The sequence below is a fragment of the Mastomys coucha genome, unplaced genomic scaffold (assembly GCF_008632895.1).
Source record: "Mastomys coucha isolate ucsf_1 unplaced genomic scaffold, UCSF_Mcou_1 pScaffold13, whole genome shotgun sequence".
Lineage (NCBI taxonomy): Eukaryota > Metazoa > Chordata > Mammalia > Rodentia > Muridae > Mastomys > Mastomys coucha.
Genome location: NW_022196895.1, coordinates 61,330,288 through 61,355,414, shown reverse-complemented (window position 1 = coordinate 61,355,414; position 25,127 = coordinate 61,330,288). Strand labels below are relative to the sequence as shown.

Here is a 25,127-nt window from a genome sequence, read left to right as displayed (position 1 = left end):
TCATTTTGTAGTTTGGCTACCTGGAACTCTTTGAACCTAGGTTGGCTTCAAAAGTTGTGACAATCCTCCTGCCTCAACATCCTGAGTGCTGGGATAACAGGTGTGAATTTCCATGCCTGGCTCCCATTCTCGTGTCACAGAAGAGAGAATAAACAGCCCTGGTTCACATCACACGGCTGGACTCTACAGGTGGCATCTCCTCCACTGTATTAAGTTTGTACTTTTCTCATCATATGGCTGGCCTCTACAGGGTATTTCCACCACTGTTTAAGTTTGTAATTTTCTCGACTGAGCACATCTTTGTCTTTTCCTGTTCTTTACCTGCATCCTTCTTTTGTTTTCACACTGACCCTTTTGTATTTGTAGAGATGCAACAGGAACTGGGCACTGACAATGCATCAAGACAGTCTAGCAGGAGCCTTCTGGGAAGGACTATTTAGAATTGGTGCCATTCTCAAAACTGGTAAAATTTAGATACCTAATCGGAAAGCCTGGGTGCTGCCCCATCTGGCTTTAGCGAGATTCAGCTTTGGAGAAGCAGCAACTCTGAGGGAGGCTCAGCTTTCCTTTCCACAGATAAAAGGGAGGTGTGGTCTCATCACACAGTTGCCATAGCTTCAGCAACTGCTCACATTAGTGCACTTAAAACAAAATATGTTTTCTCCTCTCTAAAATAACTTGGTTAAAGTATAAGTATAAGTATCGGAATCTACAATGACATTATATCAAAGTGGGATTATATTTATATGTAAAAAAAAACAGTGAAAATCATTGTATTTTAATAACTCCATCTCTGTCACTACTAATTCTCTTAATTATTCAAGGAAAGGGGAGAATACATCAAGAAATTTAATGTAGTTAGAAATACAATTATGCAAATTAAGATTATTAGAGAATTTTCTTCATCTTGGTATGACTTTCAAGAATGTAGTCTGGGGCTGGTGAACTGGCTCAGTGGGTAGGGGTGTTTGTTACCGAGACTGATACTCCAGTTTGATTCTTGAGATCCACTTGGTGAAAAGAGAAAACTGACTCCTGCCATTTGTCCTTTAACCTCAGGCACCATGGCACACACCAACAGACATACGAATGGACACACATTAAATAAATACAGGTAATTAAATGTTTTTTTTTTGAGACAAGGTCTCACCATGTAGAATTAGCTGGACTAGAATTCACTATATAGCCTAGGGTTGTTTTTAATCTCAGAAGTCTGATTATCTCTGCCTCCTTAAGTATTAGAACTAAGAGTGTGTGCCACCAGGCATGCATCTTATTTATTTGGTGGCATAGGTTTGTAATCCCAGTACTGCAGAAGCCTAGCCAGGAGGATCCCGAGTTTAAAAGCAGTTTTGGTCATACAAGGAAACTGTGTCAAACAGAACAATTTGCATTCTACCCTGCACAGAGATCTGCATATAAAATCACCAGCTCTGGCGGACTCACATAATCTTCATAACAAGGTAGGCAATGGAGCCATTCCCCTTTCATATACATAGGAACTTGAGACACCAAGAGGTTTAAAGGCTTACCCAAACTCAAAGGACTAGTAAGTCAGAAAACTAGACATTAGATGCAGATAATCTTGATCATTGTGCTAGTGTATTAAGAACATGCCTAAGATTTCTTTGGGGAGAAAAAGCTGGGGGGAGAGGGCAGGAGTATAAACTATAATGGAGTCTACGCAGTGAACGATTAGCACACTCTCATTAGCAGTATATACCAGCGCAGTGATCAAGATGAGTTCAATTTCTCTAGTCAAGCCCAAAGTGCCACTGAGTCCAAATCTAAAGATAAAGGGCAGTTTGAATGCTATTAATAAATTTTTTGAGTATGGATGCATGCGTGCTGAGTAGATGCATGTCTACATGTCTGTGTTCACACCTGTATAGAGGTGTGCAGGCATGAGTGTGTGCATAAATATGGCGGCCAGAAGTTGATGCTGCATGTCTTCCTTGATCACTCTCTACCTTACAGATTGAGGCAGGGTCTGTAACTCAAACTCAGAGAATGTCAAGATGGTTAGTCAGCCAGCCGGCTTGTTCTGGGGATCCCGTTTCTGTCTCTCAGGAGTTAGAGATTACATTTATATGGGTGCTGAGGAACCAAACTCTGGTCCTTATGCCTAGATAGCAAACCCTTTATCCACGGAGCCAACTCTCTAGCCCACTTAATGACTATTCAAGAACAGTAACGGACATGGTAACAATGGACACAATAATCTAGGCAGCTTGAGTATGTCAGGCATGAGGGTATTTTTTTTCCTCTTGTAACAACAAAGTTACCTAACCACAAAATCCAAAGCTATCCATGGAGTCACACTGAACTGAATGACTGACTCCACGGCTGTCATATTCTGACCAAGTTTATTTAATATTCTCTTCCACAGAAGGCATAGGTAAGCCATAGGCAGTGATGAATTTACAAAGGCATTTGGTGAGGTGGACAGACAACCACATGGTTACTGTTCTCCCATTTATCTGTAGAACTATTTATACATTTAGAAGTAAATTATTTCTATTTTTGGTTTTTGCTTGTTTGCGTGTTATAAACTGAATTACTCATTTTTTTCTGTTCTACTATAATTTTTCATTCTTTTCTAATGAGTGGGTAATAAGAGACTATCGATTTGTGTCTATACTTTTCTGTATTTAAAGTTCTTCATGCTGAAACTCCTTTCCCTTCTCCCCATCCCTAAAGGACTTGGGGATATTAGGAGAGGTAAAGAGATGCTCCAAAAGAGACATGAAGCATCTCCTTATGGCAAGTTCTGCACCATGAAGCCTTTACCACACTTACATTTAATGTAGATGTGTCTGATGTTTTGGATAGTCACAATACTTCAAAATATAATGCAGCCACCCTGTTAAAGACATGAATCAGGATTTTAAGTTTTCTAGCTTTCTTAAGCTGTCCTTTGTCCAATTATTTATTAATCTCTATTCTAGACCCCAAATTGAAACTGTGACAGTGGGGATTATGTGTAAAGTGTGTACAGTGTCAGCCAAGTTCAAGTCTTGCCCCTTCACCCATTCTTTTATAGTTCTGGCTCTCTGTTTAATAACAGGGGCAATTAAGAGTTCTGACTTAAACAGTTAAAGGGGGCCAAATTACAATAACTGCAGTAAAAAATAAGTAACAGAATATATAACTATATATATAACTCCCATTCTTTATTGTAGAAACCTAAAGTTAAACTAAATCAATATTTATCATTACTTTTTCCTTACATCTTACTGTTTCTAGTAAAGTTTAAGGAACAAGTACACAGGCATCTTAAAAACAGATAAATCACATAACAAAACCATGCAATCTACTTCTTTCTTAAAAAAGAACTTTCATTTATTGAAGACTCATACAAAGCAAGTTAAATTCTCAAAAACACATTTTCACAAACACAATGTATATGCTATCACAAACTTTTATACATAAAAGAATTTATATAATATCAAGCATATATGAATGTTTTGCTACCTGATTACCTATAAAGTCAAACTTCTAAACTTACTAAACGACTAAATACTGTATGATAACTTTTACACTCAATAAAAAAGGAAAGACAGGTAATAACCCTCTTAAGAACAATGTTGTTTTAACATGATATAATAACCACAGAAATAAAGATATTAAGTTAATTAGTTATTCACATGGAATAAAGATAAAATTTAAAATCACATCAATTGAAAAGTATGTTTACCTACCTTTATCTGATTTCCAAGTTTTTTCTTTTTATTTTATATACATATGCATATATTCAATATATTGTATTATGCAAATATATGCATATACACATATAATATCTACATATATTATATATATATTCAAAATTTTGCCTGTGCACCACAGTATGCCAGGAAATTTTGAACTGGAGTTACAGATGATTGTGAGCCACCATGTAGATACTAGAAATAGAACTCAGTTCCTCTCAAAGAACAGCAAGTTCTAAGTGCTCTTAACTGCAGCCCATCTCTTAATGTGTTTAATAGGAATGGCATATAATTATAGAAGTGAGCATCAGAATTATCTTACCATATACTCCTTTGTCTAAAAGTAGTAAAAATTCGTCCACAGCATTACACATCTCATATTCAGTAAGATCCAACAATGAAACAACTTTGAAATCTAGTTGCCTTAATAAGTTGGTCAGTTCATACACATCCACCAAAGGAGCTTTAAGCTTGGGGTGCTCCCAGTAATTCATATTTCCTATTAAAAGAGCAACTTTGTCCTTTGCTGTAAGAAAGAAAGGGGGAGGATTAGAGGAGGATGTAGGAGGCGAACAAAGCAAACACTAGAGAGAGGCAGGAGAGTTCAGAGCTGGGAGGGGAGACCAAAGGGAGAAGAAGGAACTTCACGAGGACTTTTGTTCCCACAGCAGTTGTGTGGATGCACCATTTCCTCCTAGCACTACATTTAAAAGTATCTTTAATATCACCATCATCATTATAATATATGTGAATGTGGGCACACGAGCATGATGGTTATGTGTGTGGAGTTCAGAGGGCAACTTTCATCTTGCCAGCACCCTTTCTTACCTGAGATCAGGCCACTTGAGGAATTTTTGAACTTAAATCTTTTGACTTTGCTCAGACAGAAAGAGGTGTTTTAGGGTGGGGGCAGGCAAAAAAAATATGTACCCATGCCTTGAAAAGCGGCAGCTAGCATTTATGGGTATGTCCTGGTCTGAACAGCTGAAAGCTGGACAAAGCTTAGAGCTTAAGAGATTTCAACACTGCATCTTTTTTTGTTGGTCTTGGGGTAGGGATGGTGGAGGTAAGCTGTCAAGAGACCTGTGCACTGACAGCTGCGTAAAATTAGAGCACAGAAAGTTACAATAGCACACAATACTTGATAGTAATCACTGAAAGCTACGCAACTGGTTTATATATTTACTATATAATGTTTCTCATTGTTAAATTCTATTTTAAAAATGATAGATTTCATCACTATTGTAGAGTACGTGACTTCTATTCATGAAAACAAAGGTTATTGCTTAACAGCACATTGTAGCATGTCAGTGGCAGCCTTCTACGCCTCAGCTTTCACTGCATGTCTTGAATGCACTGGGACAATATTGAAAAACTGACCTATATGGCCTAGTGATGCATTTCTTAAGACATACCTCTATCATTCAGCAGTATGTAATTGTACTTGGAAAAGAATGATTTTTAAAATACAAGAGTCCAAGAATGTAAGAATGTGAAAATATCAATAACTGCCCAAAATTCTTGTAAAATTATTTGTCAATGATAATTTTTTTTTTTTTTTTTTGTTTTTTTGAGACAGGGTTTCTCTGTGTATCCCTGGCTGTCCTGGAACTCACTCTGTAGACCAGGCTGGCCTCAGACTCAGAAATCCACCTGCCTCTGCCTCCCAAGTGCTGGGATTAAAGGCATGCATGACCATTGCCCGGCCCGTCAATGATAATTTTTAAAAGCTAGATTATATAACTTTTTAAAGATCAATGGTATGGAAGATGATGGGCCTTACCTTGACAACTCTACTTGGGAAGCAGTTGCTGGTTAGCAGAATAGCTGAAGTGGACTTAGAATAGAGAAGCAGAGGTAGGCTGAAATAAGATGACAAGGACCCACTCCAGAAAACGGTTGTGGCAGAAACCAGACAGAGAAAGGAATAGTAAAATTTGAATTTGAAGAAATAAAAGGAATAAAGAAAATTTCAAAATGGCAAGTATGTAAGCAAGTCATGTTATATATGTTAGATGATAAATTCAAGAAATTTACTATAAAACCTTTACTGTAAGAGCAACCCACAAGTTCTTGAATATGAATCATCTATTGGAAAAGGTAACATGGGCCTGGGAGTATAGCTCAGTGGTTAAGCACATGCTTAGCATGTATGATGCTCTGGGTTCAATCCCTAGCACCAAGAATAAGAAAACAAAGAAAAATGCTATTTGAATATACAAAAGAACAACAAGAACAAAAACAAAAGCTTTAGAAATATACTTACCAGAAGATCCTAGACATTTTTTCAGAACTTAAAGTAGTGCATTCTTCAAAAACTGGCACTGTGCTATACCATTAATTCCATGTTTAATAGATCTAAGTTACTCATCCCGAAAAGAGTTCATATTCCCAAGCACCTAGGAAAAGGTCTAGTGATTCTATGTGCTATTAAGTATTTGTTAAGTCTTTGAATTTTTATAAAGAATGCAGATTTAGCATAAAATCTGACTAGTGCAATTCAGTCTGACTTGCTGTTACTCTGGTGTGTTCAATCTTTTAATGATTCTCTATATCCTTCAAAATCATGTTTGAATTCCTCAGTTTGGCATACAGAGCCATTTACACTCTTGCCGTGGACCATGAGAAAACATGGTATTTTTGTCCTGGTGTGGTACAGTCAGCCTCACTTCTAAGTATGTGCTGCCCTTCCTCCGACTTTCTGCAAGCAGCATGTAGTGTGTGGTGACACTGGCAGTTCTGAGCTGTGTATTAAAGAGGTCCCCGACAGCCTTCAGTTCTGAGATATAAGCAGTGCAGCACAGAGAGGGAAAGAAGCGAGACAGAGGAAGAGTCTCTCATCAGTCCTCACACAGGCACTACGGTGTGGAAGTGAAGCCTTCTCGTCATTTGTAGCCTTGGTCACCAACAGCCTATAACTACGTGAGAGATTCCAAGGAGGGCCATTTGTAAACCCCACAGAATGAGACAGAATGAAACTGATATATTTCTGAGACAGGGTCTCTCTATGTAGTCTTGACTGTTCTGGAACTTATTATTATGTATGACAGGTTGGCCTCAAACACACAGCTATCCTCCTGCCTCTGCTTTCAAGTGATAGAGCTAAAGGTATGCTCTAGTATGCCCAGCTGATGCTGTTTTTCGCATCTAGACAATTCTGGACTAATATTACTACTTAATAGATAACTATGTCACCAGTTATGGCTAGCAGTCCTACCTTAAGACTCCACCCTCCAACAGTACTGGTATATTTGTTCTCTAACACATCACAGTTCCACACTCACCAAGTCTGCTTTATCTATGAGATTGCCTAATGTGTCCTTGAAAATTCTCATTGAACCCTCCCTCATAAAGCCTTCCCCGACTCCCCTAGACAAACCTGATCACCATATTCTAGGAATAATTCAAGATTACTTATCCATCTCTACTATGGCAGCACATACCACATTCATTCTCCTACTTACTAAAAGGTAGCAAAGAAATGAGATGTTTGATGTTTGGTGAACTTTATGATAAAAGTTTATCTTGTTCTTGTAGTTTCAATGTCTGTGAAATGGCATGTGACAGAATGAACCAACAAGGAGCTACAGAATCACTGACCCCAGATATCAACTCCCAACCAGCTACCAATTACATTAACTCTGAGCAAGTTTTAGAGTTAAGTTGGGTTTTTTCTTTTTTCCCCGAGACAGGGTCTCACTATGTAGCTTTGGCTGTCCTGGACTTTACCACCGAGGCCAGGCTGGCCTCAAACTCACAGCCTGCCTCTCCCAAGTACTGGGAATACAGGTGTGTCACACTACATCTAGCCAAGCTCTTATCTATAAAAAACGAAGACAGAATCAGTGGGTAAGAGCACTGACTGCACTTGCCAAGGTCCTGAATTCAAATCCCAGCAAACACATGGTGGCTTACAGCCACTCATAATGAGATATGACGCCCTCTTCAGGTGCATCTGAAGATAGCTACAGTGTACTTATTTAAAATAATAAATAAATCTTAAAAAAAATTATACCTTTCAGAAAGTAAAGTGATTGATCATTCCTGCTGAACTCTCAGTACCTGCTCAGCTACTTTTGTGCTTGTTATCTGTGTGCAGAATTATCACATGTGTTTCTCACTCCAGAATACAGGAGCTATGGCTTTGGTTGGATGACTAGTATAGTTAGTCTTTCTTACCAAGTGAGTACTGGGGGTAGTGGTGCTGTCTAAGGAAAGAACAGACTGGACTATGTTTTTTAAAGGCAGTAATTTGTAGTCCCGTCTTCTACAATATCAAGGACCTTCACGTTCACTGTTGCCCAATCTTGTGATTAACCCTGGGCCTTGCTGAATTGCTGTGGTCTCAAATCTTAAAGCAATGCATTCTATTTTTGCACTACCCCTATTCCTAAACATGTTTGCTCCTGTTGCACTTTCCCTCCAACTCAATAAACTTGATGTTCTGACTCCTAATATTTTTTACTTATTAGCCTTTCAAAAGGCTTTCTTTCCCTGTGCAGTATTTATTCTTTGGTTAAATCCAAGTCCCAACACTTGCTTCCTCTGGATGTGTGCTGTGGAACCTCTCATTATTATAGGGTTTGATACACACAAATGGACAGATGGACCAGCTTGCCTGCTCGTCTTCACTTTTTTTTTTTTTTAAAAAAAAGATTTATTTATTTTATGTATATGAGTATACTGTTGCTCTCTTTACACAAACCAAAAGAGGGCATCAGATCCCATTACAGATGGTTGTGAGCCACCCAGTGGTTGCTGGGAATTAAACTCAGGACCTCTGGAAGAGCAGACAGCGCTCTTAACCACTGAGCCATCTCTCCAGCTCCACCTATCTTCATTTTAAAGCTAAGTTCTGCTACAGAAGAGCCACATAACTGACCTGTCATCGGAACTTTTGTCCTTTTGGTTGGGAGCCTTAGCCTTTAATGGCTAAGCCGTTTTTCCAGCCTACATTCCTAATTTCTGTCTTAGTGTGGCTCCCCCAGTAGTTCCCACTTCCAGGTGGTCACCCCTGCTCTGTAAGTTACAGACCTCGGCTTCTACTCAGGCTCTTCAGTCGGCACTCTATTCTCTCCTCAATCTTCTAGACAAGGAAAGGGTCAACTGAAAAAATTTAATGTCCTAAAAAAAACCTTTCCTATTCTTCATTAATATCCTCTTCTTTCTAATCTGAAACATAAAAAAGGTTTCAGGCTAGGCACTGAATTTTTAACCCAGCACTTGGGCAGTAGAGGCAGGAAGTTCCAGAAATTCAAAGTCATCCTTAGATAGTGAGTTTGAGGTCGGCTTGGGCAATGTTAAGATACTATTTCAAAAAACAAAAACAAAAAAGATAAAAAGGTGTTCAAAATTCTGATCAAAGCCAGTTAGACATTTTAACCTGACTTCTGTACACCAGTATTTTCACCACTTCTACTTTGAGCCTTTACCTACAGCTCTCCTGGATTTGCTGCCTTGAGTCTCGTTGACAGAAAAACATACTTCCAAACTCACTGCTCTCTACACGGTAGTGTCCTAGTTTCTACCTCATCAGAAGACAGCAATAACCACTTCTTCCTCTATGTAGCATGCACGTTTCTTTTGTTTCTATGTTGCCAGAGACAGAAATCACTCCTTAAAAACTGACTTGAAGCCAACGTTCCCCCTTTTCCCCCCAAATATTTTTAAAGGCTTTCTTCCATAATTTCTTTTATCCAAAATAAAAATCTAGTCTAATATTCCTCAAATACTCATAAATCAATCAAGTTAAATATTGTAAATTCCTTCATGAAAATAAAAAAAATTGTAGTTAAATACTGTGATTACATTTGAACATGTACTTTAAACTTAACTCACCCAAAGGCTGGCCAGTTTGTTCTTTATTATCTGGACAAGGATAAAAGAACAAACAGATGCTGTTATTCATGGTATATCTTCAGAGCTAATGAGATAACAAAAGCAATGATCAGGCGGCAGCAGTATCACTAACACGCTAGAAACAGTAGAGGTCACAGAGGCTAGAAGGAGAAGGGGAGACAGCCAGAGGGTGAACAGTGCACAAAAACAGAAGGGAAGGAGATCTAATGTTGCATAGCACTCTAGGGCAACTATGTCTCTAACTTATGAATTTAAGAATAATTAAAGAGACGCTCTTGAAGGCCCCAACCCATACGTTAATAATATGTAAGCAGTTAAAAATGCTAATTACTTGACTGGATATTATAAATTCTCTCTCTCTCTCTCTCTCTCTCTCTCTCTATATATATATATATATATATGTGTGTGTGTGTGTGTGTGTGTGTATACACACACACACACACACACACACACATTCATACATACATATCAGGTCACAATATGGTACTTCATAAATAAGTATGAGTAATAACTTAAAAGGAAAAATGTAGAAAATAGCTAATTTATAATTAAAAGATTTTGACAAAAATATATGGGTTTATACTATCATACCTAGAATGAAATCATATTCCCTCTCACGCACCACTAGGAAGTGATACAGTAAAAGACGGCGCTCAGCCCGTTGTGCCCGGTGCTTGTGGGAGGGGTAGTTTCTTGTGGGAGGGGTAGTTTCTTTGCACATTTAAAAATACAGATGCCATGGGAACCCAGTACTAGCCTTGCCACGCATCATTTTCTTTAAATTCAAAGGCTTGGTTTTCTTGAAGAATAAGGAAAAACAGGCCTGAAAAATGTTAAACACTTAGTGGTGGGTATATTATACTAAAGTGTTTATGAAGCAATTTCACAACTCTTTAAAGGACAATACATAGGGGACAAAGGTAGGGAAAGGGATTCTATCAACACCAAAGGAACAATTACTCAGATATTTTCAAATAGTCATCAGTTCAGGAAATTTGAAGCAATTCTTTACCTTCACATGAATATGAAGATACTACAGTAAAAATAACCTAACGGTCACGTGGCTTTTTGCTTTGCCTAGTTTGCTCACATAGAGTCAGCAGAGTCCAGACAGAACTTACAGCAACAGATGTCTTTGAATGAAATACAAAACTAAGCAGACAGTGCGAGAGGAGTAGCTCAGGGGTACAGTGAGGAGCGAGCACACCAGCCCCACCCCCGGAACAATCCCCAGCTTCACGAAACGAACAAAATCAAGCAAACTAATTATGGGGACCATCAGGTTTCCTGCAAATATTAAATATCCTCATGCCTTCTAAATGTCTTTCTGTATGGTTTGATTAAATCTATTCATAGGTTCTGTCAGTGTCTTTCAGAATGCCCACAGCTTATGCTGACATCTTCTTCTTTTACATATTCTTTATTACTGAAATGTCCTTTATCTCACGTGATAGCTTTTTTTTTTTAACCTTAGCTTGTTCAGAAATCCTTTCTGATCAAAGCTTGCCTAGAGACTGCCGTTGTTAGTCTCTTAATAGTTACAGACCACTGTATCTTTCTACAGCCACCTCTCTTTACTGACTGCCTTTCAGTTCTGGTGACCGCACCTACCCAACCACTTCAGGGATGTTCTAAGTCTGACAGTTTAGAAATGTAGCATGCCACTCTGTCAGTATGGTCCACATTAAAAACAGTGGACCTCCTTAATAAGGAGCAACATAAAATGAGTGAAAAGCACCAATGCTGAGCGGGCAGCTCAGTAGTGAGGCACTTGGCACAGCATATACAAGGCCCTGGGTTGGATCCCCAGGAACACACTACAACAAAAACAAAATTCTCCACTTTTTCCACACTTATCTATTTCTTTTGTTTGTGTATCAGGGCATGGTGCACATATAGAGGAAAATGTGCAAGAATTAGTTTTCTCGTTCCACCACGTGGGCTCTGAGGGCCAAAACAGGTAATCAGGTATGGCAGTAGGTACTTCCACTCATTTGGCTATATTATTGGCTCAAGCAGTGACATTTTGTTGTTATTCAAAATACTTTTTCAACCTTTATGGTCTTGTAATCAGTAATATTTTCATATTTTATGTGCTTTAAATTGAACTTCATGTAAATAGTAGTCTAAGAATGTAGGAAAGAATGTCTATAGCACCTTTACTGCCAAACTTTGCAATCTAAAAGAAAACTGTTTATAATACTTACCAGGGTGGCCTAAATTATTTAATTCATCTAAAACAGAGTAAGAGAAAACAGATTAATTTAAAATATTCTAACTGCCAACTTAGCACAAATAGTATGACGACAAGAAAGCAGTTATGAGTTGTTATATCATGTTACGGTTCATTATGAGTTGAGAATTTTTCAAAGTTAAATGAAGCCATACAAATACTGAACAGGTAAGAACACTTAGGACTTCTAAACTGTTTCACTTTAATTAAATTACAAAAACTTATTCATCATTTGTTCAAAGTTTTAGATACTTATTCATAAATGACCTTTCAAAAATTAATAAACCTTTAACTCTAAAACACTAGGACATTTGATGAACCATTGTGGAGTATTGCAGAGGAGGGTTCCTGTGCATACCAAACCTAGTTTCACTGTTATTCACATCTTATATTAGTAGATTACTCTTATCATAACATTTGCCTTCTCCCCAAGAGCTATTTAGTCTAGAAGAAGCCTTCCCTGTCTCCTTAAACATCCGTGGTTGTTACAGTTGCTCATTCCCTGTGTCTTCTTAAACATCCGTGGTTGTTAGAGTTGCTCGGACACTCCTTGTTTTTAACAACCATTTCAGTTTTGAGCCGTAGAACGCTCTCCAACTGGGATCTGTCTGTTTTTCTTATGGTTATATCAAATATGGTGTGCTTTTGAGGGAGGTAGAACAGTTTCAGAATTTACTTGCATCCTTTATATACTTTTCATACAGAATAAATTAATAATTTGAGCACAAGCCCATGAAACAACAGTCATCATCAATTTGCTACTTATTAAACTTTATGAAGACAAAAATAAACATGAAACAAATTACAAGTGATACAGGATTAATAAACTACTATACAGAAAACATATCTTTGGTTTGTTTGCTTTAGATGAGGTCTCAGTAGGTAGCCCAGGCTGTCCTTAAGCCCACTATCTTGCCACCTTAGTTTTCATGTGCTAGATTTCAGTCATACCACCAACCCTGGCCAAGCATGGTACTTTCATACTACATGAGATTAGCTTAAGAGTGGTATCAACCAGTGCACAGGGTATGTACCATTTTTGATGCCTTTTATCTTACAGGTTAGTTTCTAGATAGGTAGGTCAGCACATCTATCCATCTCTTTTTAGAAAGAATATTTCAAACGTTTATAATACAGTTAGATGTTTTTGTCATATTCTGCATTCCATCTTGGGTGACTTTTCTTTTGACCTCCTAAATGGCTATTTAAAATCTGCAGAGTCCCACCATCCTGAATTACAGCTGAGCCTCATGTTTTCAACCATACCCCTTGTCCTAATAATATTCTAATGAAATAAACAAAATGAAGTAGGAGACATTAAAGTGAGATACATTAAAGGATACTATTCACAGTATTTATCAACCCATCAACTATATGTCTAGTTTTGCAGGCTTCTTGAAAAAAAAGAAAGAGTTGGATATGATGTTTTCCATTTGAAAAATTTGGAGCAACTCTATACCTATATTGTCATCTCTATATTCCAAATAGTTATTTGAACATTATTGTTTGACTGTGTTTTGTTTGTTTGTTTGCTTTGTTTTTTGAGACACAGTTGTAGCCCTAGTAATCCCAGAAATCCCAGAGAGCTGCCTGCCTCTGCCTTTCAAGTGCTGAGATTAAAGGCATGTGTCACCACCAACCAGTTTGATTGTTTTTTATCACTGAAAACAAAAAAAACAAACAAAAAAAAAAAACCAAAAAACAACTGCATAGAGATGTGTACAATTATAGAAACAGCAGGGCAGTGTAACAATCACATGCTCACTCTGAAGCCAAACAGCAGGGCTTTTTTATTTATTCTTGAAGGTCTCTTATGTTAGAAAGTTTAAAGAAATAAACACACATGCAATTAGGCAAAAAATTATAAGAGAGAAAAGGAGTTTGATTAGGATTTCTGTACATGGCTTTCCATCTATAAGATTAACAGATGTGGGATTAGAACTTCTTATAAGAAAATTCTGGTTCAAACTATGATTAGAATCAAAACAGTAATTATTAGTAGTTTACATGCTACCATAGAGATGATAGGAAAATCAGGAAATGTATGGTTTAACATTACTCATCTTTACCCAAGTAGAACCTAAGAGAGACTATGTGACAGTTCAAGGAAGCAGCAATTGAAAAAATACTTTGCTATCCACAAACCTAATTTCTTAAATCAATGTGATAGTACATGAAAGGGAGCTAGTCTAAGTTTTAATATTTACTTATTACAACTTAAGTATGATGTTTTGACTAATTAAAATAAGTTAGAAGTTTATGCTAAAATGGATTTTCAGTTGTCTTTCCATGGTGAAAGTGGCATGTAAATAATCTAAAATACTGTAGTTTTGAAAATCCTTATCAATATTATTTTCAAAATATTTAATAATTGATAAAATATATCAAATAATATATCTATTCTGAACTTTTTATAGAAACTATGTTTGCCATTAAAGGGCATCTTAAGAAATAAAATAATGGCAACATTATTTAATGTTTTAAATATATTTTATTACAATTAAAAATTAACATTAAGACTGCAAATATTCACTATTTCAGATAACTTACAGAGAAGCTCTGGGTCTTATGCACAACAGGAAATCAGCTGAAGATTACTTTAGAAGTGTCTAATAGTGAAAATGTACAAAACTTTAAGAAGTAAGACACGGTGTCCCTCAAGAAAGATGACTGATTAGAGCTAGTATTTTTTCTATCACTGCACATAGTGAGCTAGGACACTCCACCTCTCCCCAGAATAACCGGCATGCAACAGATTTGGTCTGGACCCAAGGGTTACACTACCTTCAGTGCATTCCACTGCCTCATCTGTTCTTCCTTATGTTAGAGAAAACAAATTTGAACACAATCTTAGGAAGGGTAGTCATTAAGTAAATAGAGATAAACACCACAGAATCATGTTGTTTAAGCAACATATGTGTCAATATTCCTACTCTTGACAAAGTCACTGTAAATGCATTCAATGTAAAGAGAACAAACTCCAAAATCACATAATCCATACTAGGGAATACTGATCAATACTGATCACTAGGGAATACTGATCAATAATTACTTTTCATTTATGTGTCTCTGGCTTTATATGTTTTATTGACAATCTTTTTCACCAAATGAAGTCTTTTTCTAATTTGGAACTACAAGAAACACATTTTGATACAAATACTTATGATAAACTCTAATACTTAAATAACTAGAAGAGGATGAATAAAATCATTTTTCAGTTTTGCTGTTTTGCTCATTGTACATAATTAGAGAGTTAATCTAGTGAATTCTCTAATATTCCTGTATAAAACAATATAACTCCTTATATGTGATGTTATTAAATGGCACAGGGCAAAAAGCAGTAGGGTTTGCTTTGCTCACACACTCCCGTGTATACAGCTCGTATCTTATGCTTCAGAACGCTAATACGGCTTACCTATGATGACTTCTACCTTCTTACTATCTTGACTGTCTCGGTCATTATATACATGACACCAGTAGGTTCCTTCATGTTCTAGATCCACATATGGAACCTGTGTCAAAATATCAGGACATATATTTTTCTCTTCATTATTAATTTAAAAACTGCTTAAGGTAAAAGTCATTGTATTTAAAACATTTCTCAAATACAGCATTTCAAAAAAACTATACATCCTTAGATTATCACCATTCATTGAGCTAAATATTAGTAAGCAAATGATAAAATTATTCTAACAGTATAAAGTTTGGCACAGTATAAAATCTGACATTTTATATTGATGCCATGGTTGAAATCCTGTCCCGTTGCAAATAGAAATTCTAATTAATACTGAAATGTAAAGAACTTGAACTGAAAGTACTGAAAGCATTTCAAAGAGTGTGAATGTAAGCGATTCTTTTACATCTTACTTGTACCATTTATTTTATAAACTAACACCCCACCAAATCAATTGCCTACCGTGTAATGCTTTTTGGTCTCATGTGTTAATGGTGACTCATCTTTAAACCACTGGTAGTGCGGCATAGGACTTCCAATAGCAACACACTGTAAAAACAGCATGCTGCCTGGCATCAGCCTTTGGGACCTTGGTTCAACACAGATTTGCAGCTTGGATTCTGAGATGCCATCCACACTTCCTTAAATTAAAAAAAAAAAAATCTCTGAATTAGAACCACAAATTCCCTATAATTTAAACAGAGATATGTCTAAGTCTTTCCTTTAGTTTTTATAGTCTTTAAAACCATACTTAAAAGGGATTTTTATTGAAACTCCCACAAATGTTAAGAGATGTTCTAAAGAGAAAAAGAATACTGTAGTGAGCAAAAACTATTTTAAAATATTGAGATAGCAGGTGGGCATACTCAAGAATATCTAAGTAATGGGAGAAACTAAGCTTGAATTACAGATGCCACACTAAAATGGACAAGGGCACAAACATCAGCAGGTTCAAGCTGAGCATCAGGCACAAGAGTGAGAAGGGCCCATCTCATCTTAAGGAACAGACACTAGGAGAATGACAATCAAACCATGTAGAGTCAATTCTTAATGACTCGTGCATGACATTTACGCTCTGGAGTAATTTTTAGATAAACATTTAAACAAATAAACATGTAACTTCATTTATCACTCACCCTGGAAGCTGTCTGTTACTTCTGCCACATCACATACATCCAGCTGTGACCACTGGCTAAATTCAAAGGTGGAACTGTTGTTAACTCGGCAGACATAAAAGCCTGCATCTTTTACATGGACTGTGTTAAAAATAAGTTCTGATGAATTTCCATATGGGATCTGCAAAAGAATCAGTAAGAAGGCATGGGTGAAGAATTCATCAAAACTCCAGCTTATAATACATGCTGTGTAAAATCTATGAATTGATTACAGACCTTTGAAAAGTATGTTTCTTTTTTTCTTCAAATCCTAAATATTTGCTAGTTACAAAGTAAAAAGTAAGATTTTGGGCTGGAGAGATGGCTCAGCGGTTAAGAGCACTGACTGCTCTTCCAGAGGTCCTGAGTTCAATTCCCAAAACTGCATGGTGGCTCACAACCATCTGTAATGAGAGCTGATGCCCTCATCTGGTGTCTGAAGACAGCTACAGTGTACTCACATATATGAAATAAATAAATAAATCTAGAAATAACAATAATAAAAATAAAGTAAGATTTTGAGGACTGAAATAATGCACAGTCTTTAACAAATCCATCCATCAGAGAGGCTAACTGTTCCCCAGATTTTGAGGAACTCACTAGTAGGAACCCATCTGTTTGGTCATTAAGATAGTACACTTATTTATACAACTGAACTGCAACTTTTATGCGTAGCGCACAATAAACACTACAGTGGAATGAAGAAAACAAACTAGCTATCATTTTCCTTTCTGGCCAAATTAACTATGACTACGTGGATAAACTATTGTTATTTTGGCACTTTACTTTCTCATCTACAAAATACTTAAGAAGACAGGCTGCTTAACAAAATTATAGCCAGCTTCTCTGAAGTGTTTGGCTTCATGGAAAGCATAGATGTGATAGGAAGGAATGGCCATAGGAAGGTTTCTTTCATTTTGGTCAGACTTGGAGTAATGGTTAGTTTGTGTTCCCTTCATGCTAATCTCAGATTAGAGTAGATCTATCATAAATTCTCAGTTTTCTTCATAAAGAAGAAAGACTTTCACAACGAACAAACATCACAAACTTCCCTAACCTACCCTTGCTCTTCTAGAATACCTTTGCTTTTTTGAGTTTATTAGTTTGTTTCTTTTGAGACAGGGTCTTACAATACAGTCCTGGCCAGCCTTGAACTGTGTCTCTCTGTCTCCCAAGTACTAACATTAAAGGCGTGTGCAATCTGTCCAGAATCTTTCCTTTTTTGAAGAAACACACTTGATTTTCTCATAAGTTAGGTATATAAGCTTCTAACTTAACTAATTTAGCAAGCTGCTTAATTTATAAGTTCTTCCATGCATATGAATAGTTTAAAAAATGTTTTGTGCTTATTTATTTATTGTATTAATGTGTGTCAGGACGCACACACGCACATGTACCATGATGTATGTGTGATGGTCAGAGAACTTTTGGGAATCAGTTCCCTTTTTTGATCATGTGAGTCTTAGGGATGAAACTCAGATCATCAGGCTTGTCAAGCAAGAGCCTTTTCCTGATGAACTGCAGACCCCATGTTTTTCTTCTGGTAATCCATTGTTTGTTTGTTTGTTTGTTTGTTTTTTTTGAGACAGGGTCTTTTTACAAAGACCTGGCTATCCTGGAATTCACTACGTAGACCAGGGTAGCTTTGAACTCAGAGATCTACCTGCCTCTGTTTCTGGAGAGCTGAGATTAAAGGCATACACTACCATGCCTGGTCCCCATTTTTGTTAATTTTAAGATATATTTTATTTATTTCATTATATATGTGTTTGCTTGTATGTCTGTATGAGCACCATATGCACACAGCACCTGCAGAGGCCAGAAGTAGCTGTCAGATCTCCTATATTTGCCATGTTAGTGATAAAAACCATACCTAGGTCCCCCGGAAGTGCTCTTAACTGCTGAGTCACTTCTGCAGCCCCTACTAATCCATTTTACTTACTATTTGCAGGACCGGAGCTCAGAATCTAAGGGAAAAGTTTTTTCTTTTCAGTAATCCCATCTTCTCTGAAATTATTCCTGCATTTTTTTTCTTGGTTCTAGCATGTGTTTCTTTCCTTTACCAAATCATTTTCAAAATATACTCTAAATCCCTTCTATGACAACTTAGTCAACAAATACTTTTGTCTATGCCTCCTTCTTAGTAGCACTGAAGAAGTTGGTCACACCTTTCTTCTTGAAGTATTTTGCTTTTTATTCTCTTCTTTTTAAAAGAATTATTTATTTATCTAATGTATATGAACTGTAGCTGTCTTCAGACACACCAGAAGAGGGCATCAGATCCCATTACAGGTGGTTGTGAGCCACCATGTGGTTGCTGGGAATTGAACTCAGCACCTCTGGAGGAGCAGCCAGTGCCCTTAACCACTGAGCTATCTCTCCAGCCCTTCTTCTAACTCTTTGACTGTTCCATCTTTTAATTTCTTTCACTAGACACTCTCATTGTTGTCTCTCTAGCTATCCAAAGTGATAGTGTGATTCACATGCACATATAATAAGCATGGTCTGGAGTCACACTCTGATTTTTCCTCCTAGACATAGACCTCTCCAGTCTTCTCAAACAAACAAAAGACCTACAGAGTAAACATGGCCAAGATACTCAAGTGGAAAAGTAGGGAGTCCTCCTTAATTTTTCTTTTTACTTCCCTCATGCTCTTCATCTGATTTATCAGTCTGGTTAACCACAGCCTCAAAACACATGCTGAAGTATGCCCTGTGATTCACCTCCATTAATTCACTGAGACCACACTACAAGTATTTGTCAGCAGCCCAGGCAATAGGCAACCTGGTCGTCTGCAGCAGCCCAGGCAATAGGTAACCTGGTCGTCTGCAGCAGCCCAGGCAATAGGTAACCTGGTCGTCTTGCTGTTCTCTGTCTTCTTCAAGAGACAAGTTTTTACGTAAAAACAAACAAACAAACAAACAAATAACCCCTCCTCCAAAACATAAATCCTTTATTTAATCTAGGCAGTGGTGGTAAACACTTTTAATCCCAGCACTCAGGAGCAGAGATAGGCTGGTCTCTGTGAGTTTGAAGCCCGCCTGGTCTACAGAATGAGTTCTAGGACCCCCAGGGCAACATACAGAAAAACCCTGACTCAGAGAAAGAAAAATTCCTTGTTTCAAAACTCTGCTGGTTCTTCATATCCTGTTAAAATGCTGCTTATGTTCTTCTTAGCTCTAAACTCACAAAAATGACCAGCCAGCCAGCCAGCCAGCCAGCCAACCAGCCAACTAACCAGCTAACTAACCAACCTAAGTAGAATTAAAAGACATTTCAAATTTACCTCTTTATTCATTTTGAACCATTGATATTGTACAAAAGGATGTCCAGTTGCGCGGCAGCACAGTTTTACAAACTGTCCAGCCAAAACTGCCTTGGATTCTGGGTTTACGGTGATCTTTAATCCTAAAAAAAAAAAAAAGAAAAGAAAGAAAAGAAAAAAAAAACAGTAAATTTACAAAAGAGAGTTTTTCTTGCTTATATATAGAAAACAATAAAGAAATATTTTAGAAACAGTTTTCATATTCATCTTTATCATAAGTAATTTATTTCTTCTTTGTCAGTATGTATCTTCCGCTGAGAACTTTGTAAAATGAGGAAAAAGCTTAACTGCAAAAGACTTTGATATACTCTACCCTGAGATCGGGATGCACCTTTCAGGACACCTGCCAGGCAATCACCATATTACAGTTCTCAATGCCAATGCACACAAATACCTGGTCATAAACGTTCATGTGGCCGGCACTTCAACTGAGTTAGATATGCCTACGTAGTGCACAGGCTAGCTTTTTTTCAACCTGACATGAACTAGAGACCTGAGAAATTGAGCTGGTGTCTAACTAGAAGCTTCAGCCCTACTGACTAGTGTTCATGGTGCTCTGCACACGACCACTTGAGAAAGGCAATTATCAACATCTCCCAGCTACAAACCATGTAACCTCCAACAGTGACCTGTCTGCAAGGTATAATGGTGCCATAGCAGCACAAATGTCATGGGAGTAACCAAACGCTTTTGATTAAATTTAAGACCCACTCCATGAGATGGAATCAAATCCATTGTTGACACTGCTAAAATGTCCAAGAACCTGAGATTAGTTAAGTCATGGGCCAAGGGAGAATACTAATATTCTGAAGAAAAAAAAACTCATAAAATGACCCCTACTGACATGTTGCTATACTCATAGACCTGAATATTGCTCAGCCCTCATCAGAGAAGCTGCTGCTCGCAGTAGATAGAAATAACACAATGTGCAGAGTGAGAGACTTTAGAGCATCCAGTCTTTATTTATTTTTTATTCTTCTCTCATTTATTACATCCCTACCACAGTTTCCCCTCTCTTCCCTCTCCCAGTCCCTACCTCCTCCTTTTTCCCTCTCTCTAAGACTCATGCTCTCCCAGCCCCTGCCTCTCTTCAGAAAAGAGCAGGCCTCTCAGGGACATTAACCAAACATGGTATAACAAGCTACAATAAGATCAGGCACATACCAGCACATCAAGGTTGGATGAGGTAACACAGTAGGAAAAGAAGGGTCCCACAGGCAGGCAAAAGAGTCAGACCAGCCCCTGCTTCCACTGTCAGGAGTCCCACAAGAACCCAGCCATAGCATATATGCAGAGACCTAGGTCAGACCCTCACAGGCTCCCTGATCTCTGTGAGCCCCCATGAGTCTGGGTCAGTTGATTCTGTGGGCAGTGTTCTTGTGATGTTCCTGATGCCCTTGGTTCCTCCTTCCTCCCGCTCCTCTCCAGGACTCCCTGAGTTTGCCCTAATGTTTGGCTATAGGATTCTGCAACAAGCACTCAGTCTTAAATGAAGCATCTCCATAAAGCCCTTCCCCTCAAGGCCCAGGGATCTATGTAAAAGAGGATGTGGAAAGACTGTAAGAGCCAGATATAGGGGATGGCTCTAAGGACAGTGTCTTCCAGAAACAGAAGGGCTGTGCACATATGAATTTAAAGACACTGTGACAGCATGTGCAAGACCAGCATAGAGTTCTACCCCTAAAACGTCAGGACCTCTATACTACAATTATCTGTAAAGAGCTATCTCTGGTTACAGTTCCATAACAGTTGAGACAAAATATGGCAAAATCAGACTAACATTCTTCCTTTAGTCAAAAGAGTCAAGAAACTATTTGTAATTGATGCTAGCCAGCAAAGGGAAAATCAGTTTTCTACAATGTAGGTGAATATATCAACCACAGTCCAGGGCAGGCCTCATGTCCTGGAATAGTTGGCCAGGTTCTGTGTGTGTGTGTTTGTTTTATTTTGTTGTTTTTTTTCTTATTGGTTGAATTTTGCTTTCTGTTTTGTTGTTCAAGAGAAAACAAAGTTGGGTCGGTAGGGAGGAAAAGGGATCTGAGGAATTGAGGGAGGGAGAAATATAAAAACAGATTTATGAAAAATGTTAAAGAAAAATCTGTTTATTATTATGTATATAAATATGATGTGTGTGTGTATGGTACATGCATAGGTATGTTTACACATGTATATACTTGTGATGAACACCAGGCACATCAAAACTAGAAGCAGTTTAACAAATAATTCAAGGAAGACAGGTCTAGAACAAAGTAGTCAACCCCTGTGCTGTGGAAAAACCCAGTAAGAGAGCTAGCAGAAAGAGGGACAGCTCATTCCTAGGGGCGTCTTTAGAAACTGTAGTAGGTACAAGAACTTAGGCATACACATTTCAGAATGAGCCTGTACTTATCTTCACCTTCCTGCTAGTGGTCACTAGAAGTGACCCCCAGCTCTGCTTTAGCTTCTTTTAGCTTTCAGAACAAATAAACAGGATCTAAGTTAGTTCTCAAAAATCAGGAACCTCTATGCTACAGTTATCTCTTAAGAGCTATCTCTGGTTACAGTTCTATTAACAGTTGGAACAAAATATGGCAAAATCAGACTAAAGTTGTTCTTCCAGTCAAAATGAATCTAATTTCCCCTTCGTGCATTTGGATCTGAGAGGCCTGATAAGATGCTCACAGCATCATCTACAGAATACATCTTTCCTTAACCACACCTCTCTACAAGGACTATCAGAAAAAAAAAAAACAAAAACAAAACAACAACAACAAAAAAAACATTGCTTTCTGTGGAATAAGAACTAATGCTTCCTGTAAAATGGCATAAGTACAAAACAAAGAAAACACAAGCATGCTTTGCATCTTTATTAAAATTTAAGAATGCAATGCACTGGGCTGGAGAGATGGCTCAGCGGTTAAGTGAACTTGACTGTTCTTCTAGAGTCCTAAGTTCAATTCCCAGCAACCACATGGTGGCTCATAACCATCTGTAATGGAATCTGATGTCCTCTTCTGGTGTGTCTGAAGAGAGCAACTGTGTACTTACATAAAAGAAATAAATCTTAAAAAAAAGAAAAAAGAATGCAATGCTCTAGCCAGGTATGGTGGTGCATGCCTTTAATCCTAGCACTCAGGAGGCAGAGGCAGGCAGATCTTTGTGAGTTTGAGGCCTGCCTGGTCTATAAATTGAGTTTCAGGGCAGTCAGGATGATTATATACAGAGAAGCCCTGTCTCAAAAAACAAAAACAAAACAGCAACAACAAAAAAACAAAAACAAAACTGAAAAATGCACACAAAAAAGAATGCAAAGTACTAAAATGGAAAACTGGAGATCAGATAAATTTACACACACACACACACACACACACACACACACAGACACACACAGACACACACAGACACAGACACATATTTTCTTTTCAAGACAGGGTCTTACTATGTAGTCCTGAAACTTACTACGTAGACCAAGCTGGCTTCAAATTTAGGGATCTGCCTGACTCTGCCTCCTAAATTCTGGGATTAAAGGTGTGTTCTGCTATTCCTGGCTTATAATTGTTTTTTAGAGTTGTCCTAGATTTGATATTTGTCTGCTTTACTGAACAAAGATAATTTTTTAAAAAAAAATTCTTTATTTAAATTTATTTATATTTCAAATGTTATCCCCTTACCCAGTTTTTCCCCCCTCCCATCCCCATCCCATCCCCCTCCCCCTGCTTCTATGAGGGTGTTTCTCCACCCACCCACCCACCCACCCACCCACTCCCTCCTCCCCGTCCTCGATTCCCCTACACTGGGGCATCTACCGAGCCTTCATAGGACCAAGGACCTCTCTTCCCATTGATGTTTGACAAGGCCATCCTCTGCTACATATGCAGCTGGTGCCATGTGTACTCCTTGGTACAAAGACCTTTTTTTTAAAAAAAATTTTTAAGAGTTATTTATTATTATATATAAGTACACTGTAACTATCTTATTATGGATGGTTGTGAGCCACCATGTGGTTGCTGAGATTTGAACTCAGGACCTTTGGAAGAACAGTCAGTGCTCTTACCCGCTGAGCCATCTCACCAGCCCACAAAGACTTTTTAATAGACAAAAATAATTGCCTTGTTCATCTCTGAATTCATATGTCTGAGACCATGAAGATAACAGAATACAAAAAGTGTTCAATGAATATTTCTGAGCAAGATCACAAATTAAACTGATTTTTGCTAGAGCTTACATTTTTCTTAGGATAGTCTTATTCTTGGATTTGTTATTAAAACATAAAAATATTTTCTATGATTATTTTTTGTTTGTTTGAGGAAGTATTACTCTGTAACTAAAGCTTGCCAGGACTCATGCGTGTAGGCCTGGCTAATTCATGGCGACGCTCTGACTTCAGCTTCCTTGAGTGCTAGGATGACAGCCTGAGCTACCATTCCGTGTGACTCCCGGAACTCTGTGAGGCAGAGGGTTCCCCATTCACTGAGCATGAACATTTAGTAGATGGTGTGTGCATTAGGCTGCACGGTACACTTTAGGGCATTCCTTGCTGAGAAATGGGCAACAACTGCATGTGGGGCACTTGCATTAGCAGTTCATTGTTCCTAGCCGACAGGCGCTAGCTGAGGAAGCCGAACACTTAATACAGTACACTCCAAGTAAGGCATGTGAAGGCATACAGTAAAACAGAGAGCGGCTGGGATCATAATCTCCCTCATAATCTAGGACCCTTTGTATTTGTGGTCAAGGTAGTTACATCTCCAGGGTCTGAGGGCTCTTTTTCTTACCCAGCCAGTCTATTTTTGTTTGGTGATCCGTGTGGTTCCTGGAACGCTGACTCAGCCTAATTCCAGTCTTAGTTCTAAGCCAAGCATGTCAGCACATTCCATGTCCTTGGCTACAGTGACAGTGTTAGGGACAAGCAAGTGAACAAAACTAGTTGACTAGAATAAACCTGCTTTTTGTTTAGAATTCTGGGACAATGATAAATGAGACGAAGAGCATCCAGCAGACATCCTAGGCTAAGTGAGTGTCAGTCTTAGAAGGAAGTCAGTATCAAGAAAGACGAGGAGAACATCAAACTTCCAGCTCTTGTCTACTTCTTAGGAAGCCTCATCTACTTCTGGCTGTTTCAGGGAGAAATGAAACAGACATCAATTTGAGTTTGGGTTTCTCATTGGTGTAATTGGCAAGTTACTATTATATCTTATGTCTCTAATTCTCATACTAAACATATATCATAGGGCTGGAGAGTGGTTAAGACTGTTTAGTGTTTTCACCGAGGATGTACGTAGATCTCCAAGAACTCACCATTGGGTAGTTTATAACTACCTACAACTCAGGTTCCCAGGTTCCTATGCCCTGTGGCCTCTAAGAGCACCTGCATACGTGTGGTGAATATACACGTACGCAGGTGCATACACATAA

General features: G+C 38.0%; 1 protein-coding gene across 2 annotated transcripts in view; it reads right to left on the bottom strand.

Annotated features, from left to right (window-relative positions):
• Positions 1 to 25,127, bottom strand: part of Malt1 (MALT1 paracaspase) — a 52,577-nt gene that overhangs the window by 18,331 nt on the left and 9,119 nt on the right. The window contains exons 3-10 of one of the 2 annotated variants that reach the window (XM_031365908.1): positions 19,695 to 19,816; positions 16,390 to 16,549; positions 15,716 to 15,894; positions 15,215 to 15,311; positions 14,584 to 14,616; positions 11,774 to 11,800; positions 9,546 to 9,575; positions 4,030 to 4,233 (exon numbers count right to left, since the gene is read on the bottom strand). In XM_031365908.1, coding sequence (XP_031221768.1) covers positions 4,030 to 4,233; positions 9,546 to 9,575; positions 11,774 to 11,800; positions 14,584 to 14,616; positions 15,215 to 15,311; positions 15,716 to 15,894; positions 16,390 to 16,549; positions 19,695 to 19,816 — 852 coding nt within the window. The remainder of the gene's footprint in view (positions 1 to 4,029; positions 4,234 to 9,545; positions 9,576 to 11,773; positions 11,801 to 14,583; positions 14,617 to 15,214; positions 15,312 to 15,715; positions 15,895 to 16,389; positions 16,550 to 19,694; positions 19,817 to 25,127) is intronic. The other variant, XM_031365909.1, reaches the window with a different exon arrangement.